Source organism: Triticum urartu, chromosome 2, assembly GCF_003073215.2.
Source record: "Triticum urartu cultivar G1812 chromosome 2, Tu2.1, whole genome shotgun sequence".
Classification (NCBI taxonomy): Eukaryota; Viridiplantae; Streptophyta; class Magnoliopsida; order Poales; family Poaceae; genus Triticum; species Triticum urartu.
The window spans coordinates 718,473,528-718,490,758 of record NC_053023.1 but is presented as its reverse complement, the minus strand read 5'-3'; the positions used below and the strand labels follow the sequence as shown (position 1 = coordinate 718,490,758).

The 17,231-nt window shown below is 44.8% G+C and overlaps 1 protein-coding gene across 2 annotated transcripts; it reads left to right on the top strand.

Annotated features, from left to right (window-relative positions):
* Positions 1–3,214: 3,214 nt before the first annotated feature.
* LOC125540097 (putative chloride channel-like protein CLC-g) lies at positions 3,215–11,638 on the top strand. Of its 2 annotated transcripts, XM_048703685.1 has the most exons (9): positions 3,215–3,423; positions 3,544–3,673; positions 6,960–7,135; positions 7,235–7,435; positions 7,558–7,735; positions 8,285–8,547; positions 9,160–9,429; positions 9,732–10,860; positions 11,202–11,638. In XM_048703685.1, exons 2-9 carry the CDS (start codon positions 3,557–3,559, stop codon positions 11,334–11,336), a joined length of 2,469 nt encoding a protein of 822 aa, XP_048559642.1. In that variant the 5' UTR covers positions 3,215–3,423; positions 3,544–3,556; the 3' UTR covers positions 11,337–11,638. The 2 variants fall into 2 exon arrangements, with proteins under 2 accessions (XP_048559642.1, XP_048559643.1); XM_048703686.1 differs by lacking the exons at positions 3,215–3,423; positions 3,544–3,673 and having other exon boundaries at positions 3,699–7,135.
* Positions 11,639–17,231: the final 5,593 nt, after the last annotated feature.

The window sequence follows — 17,231 nt, the reverse complement described above, 5'->3', positions numbered from 1 at the left end:
GCTGATCTTCGCAGCCATCAGTTGCCCCTCCCCTGAAGACGAGGCATTCACTTTCGGCAATGTGGCAGTCTCTTCGCAAAAAAATCGGATGTGGTTACCTTCATAAAATAGCTTCTAGAAATGCACCTACGAGTGCTTCTATCGTAGTACTCTTTAGGATTCTATCAAAAACTGTAAGTCGATGGGCGTTTGATTTGCTACCTGTTTTGCGAGCTATTGAACTGCTACAATGTATGGGTTTCATTCGAGTTAACGAAATTGGGGAGCCCTCCCTGTTCTTCTAAAATATATACTCGTCCCGTCGCTGACTGCTCCACCGCGGCCGCTCCTTGATGCCCTCGCACCGTTGCAGCTCTAGATGCCCTCACAAACGAGCTGCTAGATGTCCTCGTTTCGCCACCGTTTGTTCCCACTGTCCCACGTCTCCGTCGATGATTGCCATGGCCCACTATGGTTGGCTGCTCCGGCGCCACGTGGCCGTCTACCCTCATGTCTCCAAGGATGCAAGAGAAGTCAGTGACTCCAAGAGACACCGGTAGAGGCCTATGAAGGTTGGCCACTTCCATGCGGAAGTATCTCCAACCCAATTCTGCAAGGTGCTCTAAGCACCTGGTTTTGATTTACTTCCAATCCTCGATACCTTTCGGTAGCACCCGGGCACCATCCCACTGTATAGCATTCTGAAGGCGAACACTAGATGCAACTGGTAGGCCAGGCTCTAGGATGTCAATGGAAGGTTTGCCATGGATTAATGGTGCTCCTGCTTTGCCATAGCTCACCAATTGCAGGTCGGGTACTTCCTAACCTTAAAGGTCCTGGCCCAGGATGCTTCCAGGGTCACCATCTTCGGTCGTTCCTGTGCAGAGGTGGCGATCAAGTGTGATGATCACAATCAAGCCCTTGCCATGGTCGATGAGTGAGGGATTTTCTAATCTATCTCCATTGGTGTGTGCGACTAAACTTCGTATGAATGTGGTTAATGTGTATGATTGTACGTGTGCCACTATTATGCGTATGCTTGTTCGATGTGGTTTAATCTTTGTTCTTCACTGTTGTCATCACTATATTATTCCTATGACTATGTGTGCTGATAAACTGGCCACTTGTAGAAGAGGTTACCACACCGCATGTCTTGCACTTAACCAAATGACCGCATGTTACATCTGGGAAGCACAAACTAGCAACCAAAACGACGTGCTTCTGTTTCTACTCTCATGTAGTCTGGACTTTGTGGGCAACTAAATAAAATACACAACATGGTTCGAAGGTTGTATTAACTAAGTCAGGCTCTACCAGGCACTTGTGCAAGGGGAAACAAAATCGATGTGAGCAACCAAACACGTCCTATAATTTCCAAGTGTGCGGGTGCGGAGTCTCACGTGAATGTATCAGAGATGTCACCCGCCAAGCACCAACTGTGGCCCAAAACCTCTCAGCCAGGGGTGCAGGTGAAGAGGATATAGGACGCCCCTTGTCCGGATGCTCGAGGATAGGACCGACAGCCTCCTCCAACAAATATTTGTGTGTATCAAATGGCTAATCAAGCAACACATAGCACTAATAAGTTGTCACATTCAGAAACAAATAATTCAACCTATCACTAGAGACAACATAACCTGGATAAATCACCCACCTCAAAACTTAAGACGAGCAACCAATTTTTTTAACATAGTACAATACTGGTGCGCACAAACGCATACATGTACTCATCCCTATGAATGCACGTACGCACATCATATCCCTACAAACACCTCTAAAATACTGAGTCGTCACTACATCTTGGCATTGACGAAGTCATTGTAGTCCACGGAAACGTCTCCTCTCACCTAATAAACATAATCTCTGAAATAAATCAAAGAAAATGCGATCACTAGTCTCAAGTCTAGGACTTTAATTCTGATGGGTTGGTTCCATTCCATCACAAGAAACCTAACAATCTGAGATACACTCAGTTCCCGCAACCAATCTTTTGGATTGTGTCTGTTCGTATCTCTGTCTGATAATGAGGGGCGTACCTAGATTACGCTACCAGCCTATGGTGATGTGCTCATGAACACTAGATCAAAATTATATTTTTTTGTCAGGATTTGGCATATTACTTAAAGAAAAATACTATGATCATGATAACATAATTTGTCATCTCGAACAGCAGATTTGTCATGCTTAAAAATCCGACGTCGGGTTTTTAACATTTCCGTTAATATAAGGCCTCTGTTTCAAAAGAAGAAGTGGGAATTATGTTTTCTTTCTAGAATTATGTGTGATTTATTATGGATACTGGGAAATGCATTGGAGCACTCAGGTGCCACACACCCCTATATGTATATAGCATTGAAAAATTAAGGAATTTCAAAAAGTATGAAATTTTGGGATATCATACCTAGGTGCCCATTGTACACATGTGTTCAATTTGGTGTGAAATGGATACCGGTGGTATCTATGACAAAGAAAATACGGTCTGTGATGCGATCCATCCAAATAGTTTTTTCTATACATAAGAATTTTTTAACTCTTTTTACCAAGATTACCATGGGCACCCATTTTTCATGAAATTGAACATGGGTGTACAATGGGCACCAAGGTTTAATATCCTAAAATTCTAGAAAATTTTAAAAATTTCTGATATTTTTTAATACTATATTCATATAGAAGTGTGTGGCACCGAAGAGCCACAAATCCTCATCCATGGATGCCGGGCTATTTTCACTACCGGCCTGCGCCTGTTGATGCCCTCGCAGATGGGCTGCTGGATATCCTCAGTTTCCTCACGCCGCCGCTGATTGCTCCACCGCGGCCGCCAACTGCCACTGCTTGATGCCCTCGCGCCGCTGCAGCACTAGATGCCCTCACAAACGGGCTGCCGGGTATCCTCACACCGCCGCCGTTTGCTCCCACCGTCCCACGTCGCCGCCGACGGTTGCCCTGGCCCAGCCGCGGTTGGCTGCTCTCGCGCCACGCGGCCGGCTGCCCTCGCGCCGCCGGGGCTGTCCATTCCAGCGCTCCCCGCTGCCGCCGGCTGCTTCCCGACATTTGCAGCACCCGCGTCAAACGTCGCTGTCAGCAAAGCTCGTGGCATTCCCAAAAAAAGAGAAGCTCCAAAGAGGCCGGCACGACAGCCTCTCCATTTGCCGTACGTGCGTTCGATTGGCCCCGCTGCGGTCGATCGGCCCAGAGAACAGCGATGTCGCCGAGGCTGGCTCCGTTCCCTTGCCCTGATGCCCCGGTTGTTGGCTTGCGTAAATTGCGTTACAGCTTCTCCGCTCCGTTCCCGTCAGCTGTCGAGAGTGTCACTGTCCGATGGATGCCCTTTTGTCCCATCCGTTTAGTTGCTACGGCGGGGTACAAATCCGGCCGTGACGACGGGCAGCTGGTTTCAACGCCTGAGCTCCATAGTACGTTTACATGTGTGTGTCCACCCTGGTGGTACGTATGGCTCCTCTCCTTCAACCTCCGTCTCCAATAACTTGGGACGGTGCTGCTCTGGTTCTTCTGATTTCTGAACTTGGCGGTGACAGAGCATTTCCTTGCGTTTCTCTTATGCAGAGCACCTGCGTCCATGTCGACGGCGGCAGGACCAGCCGGCGACCTACCCGCCACGACGGCCTTGCCCGGCGGCGTTGCTCCTGCCGTTCCGGCCGTGGCCGACGAGCATATATGTGTCGACGTTCCTCGGGTAAGAATCACTCGCCCTGTTGCCAATATTTTTGATGTACATTGGTCGAAGAAGTCGATGTGTTTACCTCTCTGAGCGTTTTCAGCATGCACGTGTTCTCCTGATCACGGTGCTTGCTTTGCCGTGCCGCTAGTTTTTTTTTTTTTGAGTTTTTGGCGGTACGGATTCTTGATCTTTTGTCTACAACTTTTTTTTAGGAATTCTATGTTTTTCTTTGAGAAAAGGTGAAAGTGGGTGGTTTCAAACACCACACCACTCACCCCCTGCATGTCTTAGGAAATGAAGTATCCGTGTTTGAATTTTTATTTTTTGTCGATTTGATGCGTCAATTTTGCAAGAGGGGGTTTTCCCTCCTTTCTGTATTAATAGAAAACCTTCGGCACTACAAACTTCAGCCTTACAGAAAGCATAACAAATTGAACCAAACAAGGCCTTCTTAGATTCTTTATGAAACCATAGCTGTTAGCTACAGCAGAAAAGGGATGAACAATGAAGAAACCGCGGCAAAATGCAGACAAATACTCCCTAATCATCGCAACAACGCCATAACATATGCAAACTGCTAACAGAAGCCTGAACCTTTGTTGCACATCCATTAGGTTTGATCCGAGCTTTTGAGTCAATAAAGTTCTTTTTTTGCCGGAAAACAAAGTTCTCTTTATTGTACAAAATACAGAATGTAAGCTAGTTAATTGCAGTACAAAGATTACAACACGATGTAGGAGAACTTTATATCGGAATGAACTCTACTACCATTACACAGGAAGAAACACAAGACAATATAATTAAGCATGGTTTTTTGGTCTTTGACCACATCGCCGAGGCTCAAATTGATAAGATCATAGAGTGCCACCTGAGTCAACCTATTTGACCCTAGATGTAGAGCGACTTTCTGCAAAGTTGCCTAGGAGTTCAAAAAGTATCACATCAGTTAGATCCTCGGGACAAATATTTTGAATGCTTGATATGTATCCACAAATTCCATGAAATAGTAGCAACAAACTCAGAAGAAAATTCTACTCGAAGTGACAGTAAAGCATTTCACATATAACATGTTTAGACCTTTTATATTCTTCTTCTATATTGTGACTCCACCCCTTAGGAACTCTACGGTATTAGAAAAACAATTATGCCAAGTATTTAAAAGTCTTTTACTTCTTTTTAATGCCAAATTTAAAAAATGATATGGGCTAGATCTGATCTCTCGGGTCAACTCTGGGGATCAACACAACTCAAGACGAAAAGGATTTAGTTTGAATCACTAGATGAATATCACCCTCATCTAATAAGAGAACAACATGGTTAGAGACATCTCGACTAGGGTCTTCGCAGGAGGTAAAGGATGATCTAAACGCTCTTATATTTCTTTAGAGAGAGAGAGAGAGAGTAGTTACTAAGATCCTATCATGTTTTTTAAAAAAGGTATTGACTTAGTTGTTAGAATAACAAAACTTATCCCAGCCAAAGCCAATTTCTATCATATAGCAAAAATTTATCCCAGCCAAAGCCAATTTCTATCATATAACAAAAACTTATCCCAGCCAAAGCCAATTTTTATCATACCACAATGTTCAGTGATTGAATTTAAGAGGTATGTCCATTAGAACATTTCCTAACTTTAATTAGATCCCTGACTCTTCTAGTTATGTTAAAAATCACGATCGATAAAAATGGGTAATCTTTATAACCCAAAACATGACCTAACTGAAATCATAATTATCTTCAGAATCAGAAGCACTATAAATATTAACTTTGGTTCCTATTTAAACTTGTAGGTTTATCCATAGTAAGCATTCTAGTACAGAATTAGCAATAAACACCCCCACTTCAAAACTAGGGCCAGCAGATTTCGCAAGATTAGATTACGGGAAACTGCCGACAGAATATGCTATGTGCAGAATCACTTGTTCAGTCAGAATCAACTATGTGTAGAATCACTTGCTCAGTTATTTGCAGCTGCAGCTGCAGCAATCTAAGATTGATGTATAAGTTGTGTTCTAAAATGTCAGTAATGTCTCTAGGCTGAAATTGCTAACAATTAGTTGTTACAAACTATTTTACCTCGGATACGGGCACTAGGGTGATTTACGAGTATCATCAAGTGTGAATCTTATAATAAAAGAATGTTGTGAAATTGACCTCCCCCCCTCACATAAGATTAATATTTTTCTCAGCTGAATATAAGGTATATTGGTCTCCATGCAAGTCAAACTTATGTATGTTTGACCAAGATTATAGAACAAGATATCAATATATGTAATACACAATAAATAAAATGTGGAAATACTTTTCATGATGGATCTAGTGATACAAATTTGGTACTATTGATGGTTTTCTAAAAACTTGGTCAAACAAACACTTGTTTGACTTTTGAAAAAACTAACACATCTTATATTTTGGAATGGAGGGAGTACTAAACAACTCGAACATCTACACGTGTACTTTTAGCATTTGAACACGTGTCTACCTGTGAAAACCTCAAAAAGTAAAATAAAAAAATTAACATAAAAATCCCATTCAAGCAATAACTGTGACTTTAAGTTAGGATTGCGCATGCGAAAACGACACCGTATCCAAAGATCCAGCAGAACTAGTTTCTTACGTAAAAGCTCGCTAAATTTGTTGCCGTAGCACATCAACACCTTTCTTTTATTACGGGAGCACACCAGCACTTAAAACAAAAGACTCATTAGAAAATTGCACTCCACAAAGGAATCGTCCCATGAATCAAACACAACTCTCCTACACTACACAAGACACATCCACACAAAGTATCATAGTATACATCTACACCGGACACATCGCCCACGGGAATCAGATCCAATCGATGTTGTGTTTTTTTTCTTAAATAGATCCAATCGATGTTGAACCCCTTGTCCACAAGCGTTTCGTTTACTATACCCTCCGTAGCCCCCGACCAGCCAACCGTTTTCCGAGCCCAACTTCCCGGAAGTGCAAGCGTGCCCAACCACTGTCACGTCCACCCGGGACCCGCCCGTCCCTTGGCCCCACCCGGCAGCCTCCCAGCGGTTAACAAGGGTCTCGCTGTCCCGGGGAATCGGTGTCGTCGGCACTTGGACTCGCCGAGAGCAGAGCGGAGCCGAGCGAGCACCACTCCCCTGTTTCCTCGTGCGTCGCGTGTGTCGCGGCGGCAGCGGGGCGGAGCGGATCGGCGGCGATGGCTCCGAGGGAACAGGCGGGCGCCGGGGCCGCGGGCGGCGCGGCGGATCCGGAGGCCGACATCGAGGCCCCTCTCATCTCCTACAGCTCCTCCTTCTTCTTCCAGGACGGCGCGGCGGCGGGGGCGGGGGCGGGGCCGGGAGGCGAAGACGGCTCCGGCGACGAGGAGCAGCGGCGGAACCGGCGCAGGTTCCTCCTCGGCGGCCAGCTGCAGTCCAACGCCACCTCCCAGGTCGCGCTCGTCGGCACCGACTTCTGCCCCATCGAGAGCCTCGACTACGAGTAAGCGCAAGCCCCCCAATCTCTCCGGCAATTCCGCTGGCTTGGTTCCAATCAGCGTCAACTGTTGACTCTGTCGGCGCGGGGCTGGGCTGCTTGCAGGTTGATCGAGAACGACGTGTTCAAGCAGGACTGGCGGGCGCAGGGGCGGGGCCACATCCTGCGCTACTTCGCGCTCAAGTGGGCGCTCTGCTTCCTTGTCGGCGCGCTCACCGCCGCCGCCGCCTTCGTCGCCAACCTCGGCGTCGAGAACGTCGCCGGCGCCAAGTTCGTCGTCACCTCCAACCGCATGTTCGCGCGCAGGTAACCAGCAGTGTTTCACTGGACGCCGGAGCCTTTCCGTTGAACTGAACTGACTGCGATTTAGTAGGTGTGGATATCGACTTGACTTTCAGTGCTGACTCAAAATTGATTGATCCCGTCAGGTTTGAATCGGCGTTTCTGGTCTTCCTGTTTTCGAATTTCCTGCTCACAATGTTCGCCACGGTGCTGACGGTGTACGTGGCGCCCGCGGCGGCCGGCTCCGGCATCCCGGAGGTGAAGGCCTACTTGAACGGCGTCGACGCACCCAACATTTTCTGTTTCAAGACTCTGGTGGTGAAGGTAGACTAGTAAATTCCTTTCGCTTTCATCCCTGTTCTTTCATGGCATGAATAATTGGTATGATGATGTGCCTTTGCATTCATGATGGCTGGCACTTGGCACTCACTACTAGCTCACACTTGGCTTAACTTAAAGCAATGGACTGCTTGATTGGTTTCTCGGCCTGTCATCTGGGGTTAGTATTGTAGCAGAGATACTTCTAATATACTTGTCAGACATTGTAGTGGGATCTGCAGTACTTCTGCTTGTTCATGATTATTCTGCTTTTAATCAACACATCACATGAGCGATGATTTACGCAAGTGGGAGTGTTGGACTTGATCAGATCTGTATGGGGTAGGAAATTATGTCAGCAGAAATATGCTATGGTATTTTGTTACCCATACAACAGTTCGTATACATAAAAGATGTAGGAAAGACATGTGCTGTTGTAATGCCATTATGGTCACTACGCTTTCCCTTTATCTTTTTGTGCAGACCAAATTGCCTCTGCTCGTTCCTGTTTCATGAATATACCTGAATTTCAAATATCTTCTGGTTTCTGAACAGGTTGTGGGATGCATTGCTGCAGTATCATCATCACTGCATGTGGGAAAAGCTGGTCCTCTGGTACACACAGGTGCATGCATTGCATCAATACTTGGGCAAGGTGGCTCGCGTAAATATCGCATGACATGTAAATGGCTAAGGCACTTCAAGAATGATAGGGATCGGAGGGACCTTGTCACTTGTGGTGCTGGTGCTGGTATTGCTGGTGCTTTCAGGGCTCCAGTCGCCGGAGTTCTTTTTGCTCTGGAAACAGTGTCTTCACGGTAAAAACTTCCCCATGATTATAAATATTTGGACTTTCCTCGATTGATTGTCTTAATTTCATTATTTATTCATTGAGAGAAGAACATTTCCTCCACATTTGAGAAATGCAGGAATTTGTTTTGCCTACATATAGTTTTCTGTAGGTTTATGCTTAATTAAGGTGGCACACTCGATGCTCCAATACATGCCTCAAGTTAGTGACTTGCTGGCTTTGAAGTTTATATGTTTGTAAGTGAGGAGAAGATTGCTCCACCTAGTGGCAAAACTTTAGACTTACGCAATCCCATAAAAAATGATGCTTTTTTATCATGTGTCACCTAATATCAAAACGAGTTTCTCCTTATTCTCACGTTTTCTCCTTAAGTTGGGATTATCATATTTTCTTATTGTGATCATCTGAAATCTTGAACCATCACCCTACCTATCTGACCATTCTTGCTAGAAATTATCATTGATGCAGTGAAGGGCAGTAGGGTGCAATATATTTGTCCTTTAAGCATATCCTTTGAAATGAAAATATTTATGTAAGGGCTTCTGCAAAATGGTACCTGTATACAAAATTTTGCAATGAATAAAATACTTGTGGACCATCCTTTTTGTTGTCTTTGCAGATGGAGGAGTGCCCTACTCTGGCGAGCTTTCTTCACAACGGCAGTTGTTGCCGTTGTGCTTAGGGCATTAATAGACATCTGTAAAAGAGGCCGGTGTGGCTTGTTCGGGAAAGGCGGTCTTATAATGTTTGATGTGACTTCGGGCTATGTCAACTATCATGTGATTGATTTACCTCCGGTAATCACTCTAGCAGTTTTTGGAGGAGTACTGGGGAGCTTGTACAACTTCTTCCTTGACAAGGTTCTTCGTCTCTACAATGTTATCAACGAGTATGTACTGATATTGGCTTAATGTTACTGGTCTTTACTTCCATAATTTTTAACTGCAGGCATTCTATTTGGTAAAGTTTTAGTAGTCTTGAATACATCACTTCCCTGAAATATTATCTCCTATCAATGTTGAGAATCGGTTAATTAAAAGTTCAAAACTGTCCATAACAATGGCAATGCACACTTACTGCTAATTTTTGTAGATACTTAATTGCAGTTGTCAATTGGAATTGTTTCTCCTTTCGAAGTGAAAACATTTGCCCCAGCTTAACTTCATTTCGATCTGTTCAATTTACTCTCAGGAAAGGTCGAACTTACAGACTACTCCTGGCTGCAACAGTCTCCGTCTGTACTTCATGTTGCCTCTTCGGCTTACCATGGCTTGCAGCTTGCAAACCTTGCCCAGCTGACTCAAGAGAAGCTTGTCCATCAATAGGGAGATCTGGAAATTTCAAGAAGTTCCAGTGTCCAATGCATAACTACAATGACTTGGCTAGCCTGTTCTTTAACACCAACGATGACACCATTAGAAACCTCTACAGTAACGGCACTGACCATGAGTTCCATATCACCTCGATCCTTGTGTTCTTTATTGCATCATATTTTCTGGGCATTTTCAGCTATGGCCTCGCCTTACCATCTGGCCTTTTCGTACCTGTTATTTTAACTGGTGCAGCTTACGGTCGTCTGGTTGGCATGCTGATTGGGTCGCAATCAACTTTGGATCATGGTCTTTTTGCGGTTCTTGGTTCTGCTGCCCTTCTAGGTGGATCGATGAGAATGACTGTCTCAGTTTGTGTTGTCATCCTAGAACTGACAAATAATCTGCTGATGCTTCCTCTGGTTATGCTGGTCCTTATCATATCAAAGACAGTGGCAGATGCTTTTAATGCAAATGTCTATGATCTGCTTGTTAAATTGAAGGGTTTTCCTTTTCTTGAAGGGCATGCTGAACCCTACATGCGACAACTGTCAGTTAGTGATGTTGTAACTGGCCCTCTACAGACATTCAATGGCATAGAGAAGGTTGGCCGTATTGTGGATACCTTGAAGGCAACCGGTCATAATGGTTTCCCTGTCGTTGATGAGCCACCGTTTTCAGATACTCCTCTGTTATATGGTCTAGTTCTTCGGTCGCACCTGCTTGTTCTGTTGAGGAAGAAAGAGTTCATCAGTAGTTCCACAGCTTCAGCATCAGATGCTTCAAAGCATTTCTCACCTGAGGATTTTGCTAAACGTGGTTCAGGAAAGCATGACAGAATTGAGGACATTGAATTAACTGCAGAAGAACTGGAAATGTTTGTAGACTTGCATCCTTTCACAAACACATCTCCTTACACTGTGGTTGAGACCATGTCCTTGGCTAAAGCTCTTATACTTTTTCGTGAAGTTGGATTAAGACACCTTTTGGTTCTTCCAAAAACTTCCAAGGTGAGCGACTCTGTTTACATCTGAATTATCTCAAATTTTAAGTTTTTCAAGAATTACTTCTTAAATCTGCTTTGTACGTAGTTCACTCTTATTCCATTCTCATGCTCGTATGTTGCAACTGTCATGTGTTTTGCTGGCAAGTTGTTTATAATCATGATTATTGATTATTACTGAGAGTAACCATGATGATTAGTCATACAGGTCGAGAAAGCGCGTACGAATCCCTTTAGTATAATTATCTTTTATACTGCATGCATGAGAACTTCGTACTTGAATTTGTATATATTTTGCTCAAATGGTTACCAGTGATTAATTTTGGACCGTTTACTGTCTGAATACAGAGGGCGCCTGTTGTTGGCATATTAACACGGCATGACTTCATGCCTGAGCACGTATTGGGTCTCCATCCGTACCTGTTCAAGAGCAGATGGAAGAAGGTGCGATTTGGCAAGACAGCCTTCTCCAACTTCTTTTGACAATTGCCATAGTAGCTAATGATTCGGAGAATTAACCAAGCGACAGCATCAGTACATTGTATGGGAACCATCGGGTGGTAGTTTATACCAACCATATACGTATAAGCTAGTTGTATTATAGCGGCAATAGCATTTTCTGGTATCACATTACAATGTATGTTGCTCCTGAGAGATGTTCTGAAATATGAAATATACACACGAGGATTTCCATTGCAACCTACAATGAGATCCGTTCGAAGGAGCCTGTTTCTGATGGTTCCTCGCGGATGTGATTATCAACAATAACCCGCACATTGTGATCACTAGACTTGTCCCTTTTCTTTTATTTTGCGGGAGACTAGACTTGTACTCCGTACATGATTTGTATGACAATGAGCAGTATATAGAAAATGTTAGCAGTAGTGATTTTTTTTTTTCAATTTACAGGAACACCATGCATTCCGTTAAGGCAGAGTAGCCTGCGACCAAAACGCTTACAGATTCTGTGATGTCCCTCAGCCACTCTGTGGGTGCACTCGGGCTTAAATTGTTACTATATGGGAATTATGGCAAATTTCTTTCTTCCCGCAAAATAAGGGCGATGGAACATGGGTTCTTAGTCATAGGTTTAGACTTTGTCAACTCTTCCAACGCTAATAAATAAACAAACATTAGTACTTCAGACGCCGTTTCATTGCATAAGTTGAAATTCAGGTATGGTGAAGTAGAACTAGTATTTATATTGAAATTGAAAAAAAAAACTTTTTATTTATAGCTAATCCGTCCACTTCGTACTGTCTTACATCCACCTCTTGAAGAGGCACCTCCCCCCCCCCCCCCCCCACCCAAAAAAAATCTTGAAGAGACACCTTCATGGATCCAAATTCCCTTCGTTTATATAAGAAAAAATATGAAAGATGCTCATACACTTGCGGCGATACAGGTTATTGCCCTTTTTTATTTCCATGATCCAGATGTTTGATTTGGTTGGGTGCATTTCCAAACGGTACTTTCGCTTGGTCGATCTCCACGTTCTGCTTAAGATATCCTGGGCGAAAAGCTGAATTAGTTCGTGGTTTATGGAAGATACATATATGCATGTTTGCTGGCCACTTTAGTGAGATTTGTTGAGTTTATGCACCCTCAATGTTTATCTATTTATCACACTCCGATTTGGGGAACTGTTTTAAGGAATTTGGAGGATTTTTTAAAGAAATTTCTTTGGTACTCAGTCGTACTTGGATTAATAATGGCATGACTTTGCAATTAAGGATGACAATTTTACCCACTACCTTGGATAGGGTATGAGCACATTTCCATGCCCACAGGTAGTGCCCAAACGCCACACAATTAGTCATTGGTAGGGCACGGGTATGATTTTGTGTCCATGGGTATTACCCATATCCTACTCGATTATCTTGCTGATGGTTCACATGTGTTACCCGATCATCTTTACCTCTCAGTGGCCAGAGCATCCATCACACATAGAACTAGCAGTTACGTCAATCACCCTTCAATGTTCTTTTGATCAGCCCGATGGGTACCCATGGTGCACGACCGGAGCATAGGCATGGATATTTACCCGACGGGTAGGGTATGAGTATAGTTTTGTGACCATGAGAAACGGGTATGAGATTATTGTACCTGCACTATACTCTACTCATTGCCATCAATTCTACATTTCTTTATTCCTACAACTTCCAGAATCATACTAATGACAAAAGTGTAATGTGCATATAATTATCCAAGATTCTATAAATGATAACAATTATTCAGCAATTTGCAAAAAACAAGAGTGTTTTCCATTTGAAATTATGTCTTAATTGATCATCTACGTGAGATATGCACCGGAGATGGAAGAATTGCCCAAGAAATCTACAAGGGCAATATCAGGATCATGTTAAGAAGCCCAACATTATTCCTGAAGCAGTTGCATCACATGACCTCTGGATTTGGCATGCCCGGGTCTCACAATAACATCAATGTACTGCAATGGGTTCCATTGTTTGCTAGGTTGACCGAAGTACAACCTCCTCCTTGCAACTATACTATAAACGGGCATCGGTACAACATGTGATACTATCTAGTTGGCGATATCTATTCTCCGTGGGCTATCTTCGTCAAGACCATCTCTGAGCTAGTTGGTCAGAAAAGAGCTCACTTTGCCCAAAGACAAAAAGGAGTTAGAAAGGATGTGGAGAGGGCATATGTTGTGCTCCGACCCTGTTTTTACAGTTGTTCGTGGGCCTGTTAAATAATGCAATTCAGAGACTTGTGGGAGATGATAACATGTGTGATCATGAATAGGTGGAGGATGAGGGTGAAGATGCTGCTAGAGGTCTAGAATTTGAGAACATTGATGATCCTATCCAACTTCCACATTAGAATCCAACCACATTTGATGAGTTTGTTGAAATGCATCAACAAATTCGGCATCGAACAATTCATGACCAGCTCGAGGAAGGCCTGATTGATCATACGTGGGCGGTTAAAGGGGCGCGGCTACTAGAACTCATGTGCGAGTTAAATGCAAGCTTGAAGTATTTTATTTGAAAACATAGTTGAATTGTATTATTTGAATTACAACTACAGTCGCACTTCAAAATATTTTCTCTCACTGAAGATTTGATATGCTATTATTTTAGGCTCGTAGACTTAAAAAACAGAGGTGAACATTTAGGGGGCAAGGTTGAATGACCGGCTCTCGTATGATTGTCTGTGCGGACAACGAACAAGCACAATGTTCGTTTTGGGGCCGGCGTTGGACATGCCCCAAGCGGATAGCGGGCATCCATTGACATGTTGCGTGGATTGTTTGACTAGGAGAGGCCACGTTACAACTGACTTAGGGCATCTCCAATAGATGATATGGATGCAAAAATAACTAATTTGTACATCTTCAAGGCGCCAAAACCCACCTCCAATAGATAATGTAGATGCAAAAAAATAACAACACTTCGTGATGCAAATTGCATCACCGACCATAGAAGATGTAAATCCAGATGCAAAATGGCTAGCTACCAACTATGGAAGTTCCCAACTTCGCGATCCGCTTTCCATCGCCGCCGCTGCCAACCGATTCCGAGCAGCTCGGGCACCGCGCCGCCGCCCCGGCTAGCTCTGGTGCCTCCCCGATGCATTCCAGTTCGCAACTGACCATCCCCGCCGTCTGAATCCGGCCATCCACCACACTGCAAGCAAAGGACTGGCATAAGCAGAGGAGGCCTGCAGCTGCTCGAGGGCACGCCTGGGAGGGCCGCCGCTGCTCGAGGTTGGCCGCCATGGCATGAGCTCGGCTCACGGGGCTCTGTCGCCGCCCGGATCTACCGCTGGTCGTGGCTGACGGCGACGTCCTGCTGCCCGTGCTCCGAGATGGAGGTTGGCCGGGCTGCCGCTGCTGTGGTCCCGCCCCACCAGCTCCGGCGCCTCCATGTGCATCCGCCACATGGCCTCGGGTCGTTTTACATCTTCAAATATACATCACTTGTTGGAGTTGGATTTTACATCACCAAATATACATCGTTTGTTGGAGTTGCCTTTTTTTTGGAGATGTAAAATGCACTTTTTGATGTGGTAAATTTTACATCTCCAAATTTGCATCACCTATTGGAGATGCTCTTAGCCTCTATCCTTCCTTAGATTGAAAATAAAAGGTCCAGATCGTACGGCAGCAGCAGTTTTGTAGTGCCAACTCTAGCAAAAAATCTGGTGATGGATCTAGCGGCTGATAGAGGGGAAACTATAGCTCTGGCTTTTCTCTAGCAAGTCTAGCAAGTGAGAGAAGCTCTGGTGGAAGCCTGGCGGGCGGCGGGTCGTGCCTCGAGCCCCCCGCTCATCCCCGGACTACTCTCCTCTCCCTAGCTCTTGCCGCCGCCCCTCCCCCAATCTCCACCGTGCTTCCGCTCTTCCCCGTCTCCATTTGCGGCAGTGCTCTCCTCGTTTCTCCCCCTCCACCTCCTCCTCCAGCGGCAGCCACACCCGGCGTGCCCTTCTCCGGCGACTGCGGCCAGCCCGCCCAGCCGGCCACCTTAGTCAAGCGGTGGTGGACAAGCATGTCTCAGGTGGCGGGCAGAGGAGATGAGGCGGCCGTCAGAGGGGTAGAAAAGGAGGACGTGTACGGCGGCCAGTAAGAGGCGAGGGGCGGGGAGGTAGTGCTGATGGCGAGGCGCTTCAGGCATGGGGCCGTGAGGACGGCGAGGTGGCGTCGGAAGCTGGTGCCCGGTTCTCTAGCGCTGCCAATGGCATAGCCCTCACCGGCAGGCCCTGATTCATGGTACGGTGACGCAGGCGCCTCAACCAGCAGCGGCCGCTTACCCCTCGTTTCTCTCGGCTGAAAAAACAGCATTTGGACCAAAGTTCAGAGCACAGGAATGCCAATCTGAGGTACAGGCAGAGGATTTCAGTTACAGATTTAGGGAGTAAAGGAAAGGGCCCCAAGCTACAACATATCCCCTGTCTTCCACCTTGATGCAGAAATTCAGTTATAATTGGTCTGAAATGCAGCTAGAGCTGTCCCCTGTTTTGCATTCTCTGTAATTGGAATTCTCATTTGAGGCTCACTTGGAGATATAATGCCAGTACGTAGTACTTTACTGTTAGACTGTTTGAACAGAGCGCAATAACTGCATTTGTTAACTGTACAATGTAGGTTTATGGAGTGCAGGCCCAGGATTCTCCAAGGCCACCTGCATTTCCTAGCTTATCAAAAGGTACTCCCTCTCTTCAAGTACATGTATTCTCTCAGGCTCCCTGCTACTCATCATATGGTACTGCAGAATTCAAGCAACAACAATAAAATTCAGCTCTTCCACTCGCCTCTGTCCCTCGAACAAAAGTTATGATTGTCTCTTTACCGCGTGTGTTTCATGCAAATTTTCTAGTAGACTTGTCCACATCCCGCATAAGCCTGCAAAAGTGGAAAGTTAGTTCAAGCTGAACTACATCGCTAAAAATCTGCTATAACTAACCTGGCCCTGTTTTGACTACGGAGAGGGGCGGATCGGGCGCCACACTGCATCCCTAGCTATAATCATGCGGGTTTTTACCTGATATGATGGTTCCAAATCTCCGGTTTTATATTTTATATTTTCAGGCATGGCATAATATAATTGAGAATTCAAATTCTTATTACGACTACAACTGCAAAAGATTGCTGCTTAAGCAAGGTTTGGAAGTCATCTGCCCTCAAATATAATAATAGAATGCTTAAATGACTAATCTGATTTGGAATGTCCGGGATTTTAATAACCTCAATAGAGTGAGATGCATGCCGGATGTGTATCACAACTTACAAAACTCAATCCTGATTTAGTGGCCCTTTGTGAAACAATGATAATGGACTTTAGTCCTGGCATTTTTAACAATTAAATAGGTTTTGGTAATTTTACCTGAAATTCTTTACCTGACACCGGTGTGGCTGGTGGTATCCTAGTAGCGTTTGCTGAAGACAAGTTTGAAATTTTCTTCTGGTCCATTAGGACCTGCTCAGAAAAAAAGTGGAGTATGAGTGCCTAGACATTTTGTCTCAAGTCTCAGACTTTGTTGTGGCCGGCGGCGTTTACGATCGCAGCTGCTCCCTGATTAAGGTGGTGATAAAAAAGCGACGGAAATCATGGAAGCCTGAAGATAGTAGCGGCACACCGGACTAGGGTTGCTTGAAGGTCCTTTAACCCAGCCGTGCGTCTTTGGTTCTTTCTGGCCCTGTAATAGGTGTTGCTTATGCAGCACTACTGATTTTGCTTTTATTGATGAGTTTTTCTTCCCCTGTCAAGGGCTATATGTAATTTGCTGAATGTAGCAAGACTAGTGGTTTCACTAATACAATGGAGCCTTTTGGTAAAAGAGAAGAGGCTTAGTTCAAAAAATTCAGCCCTGAACTTGTTTCCTGTAATGTAATCTCATCTTTGTCTAATTGTC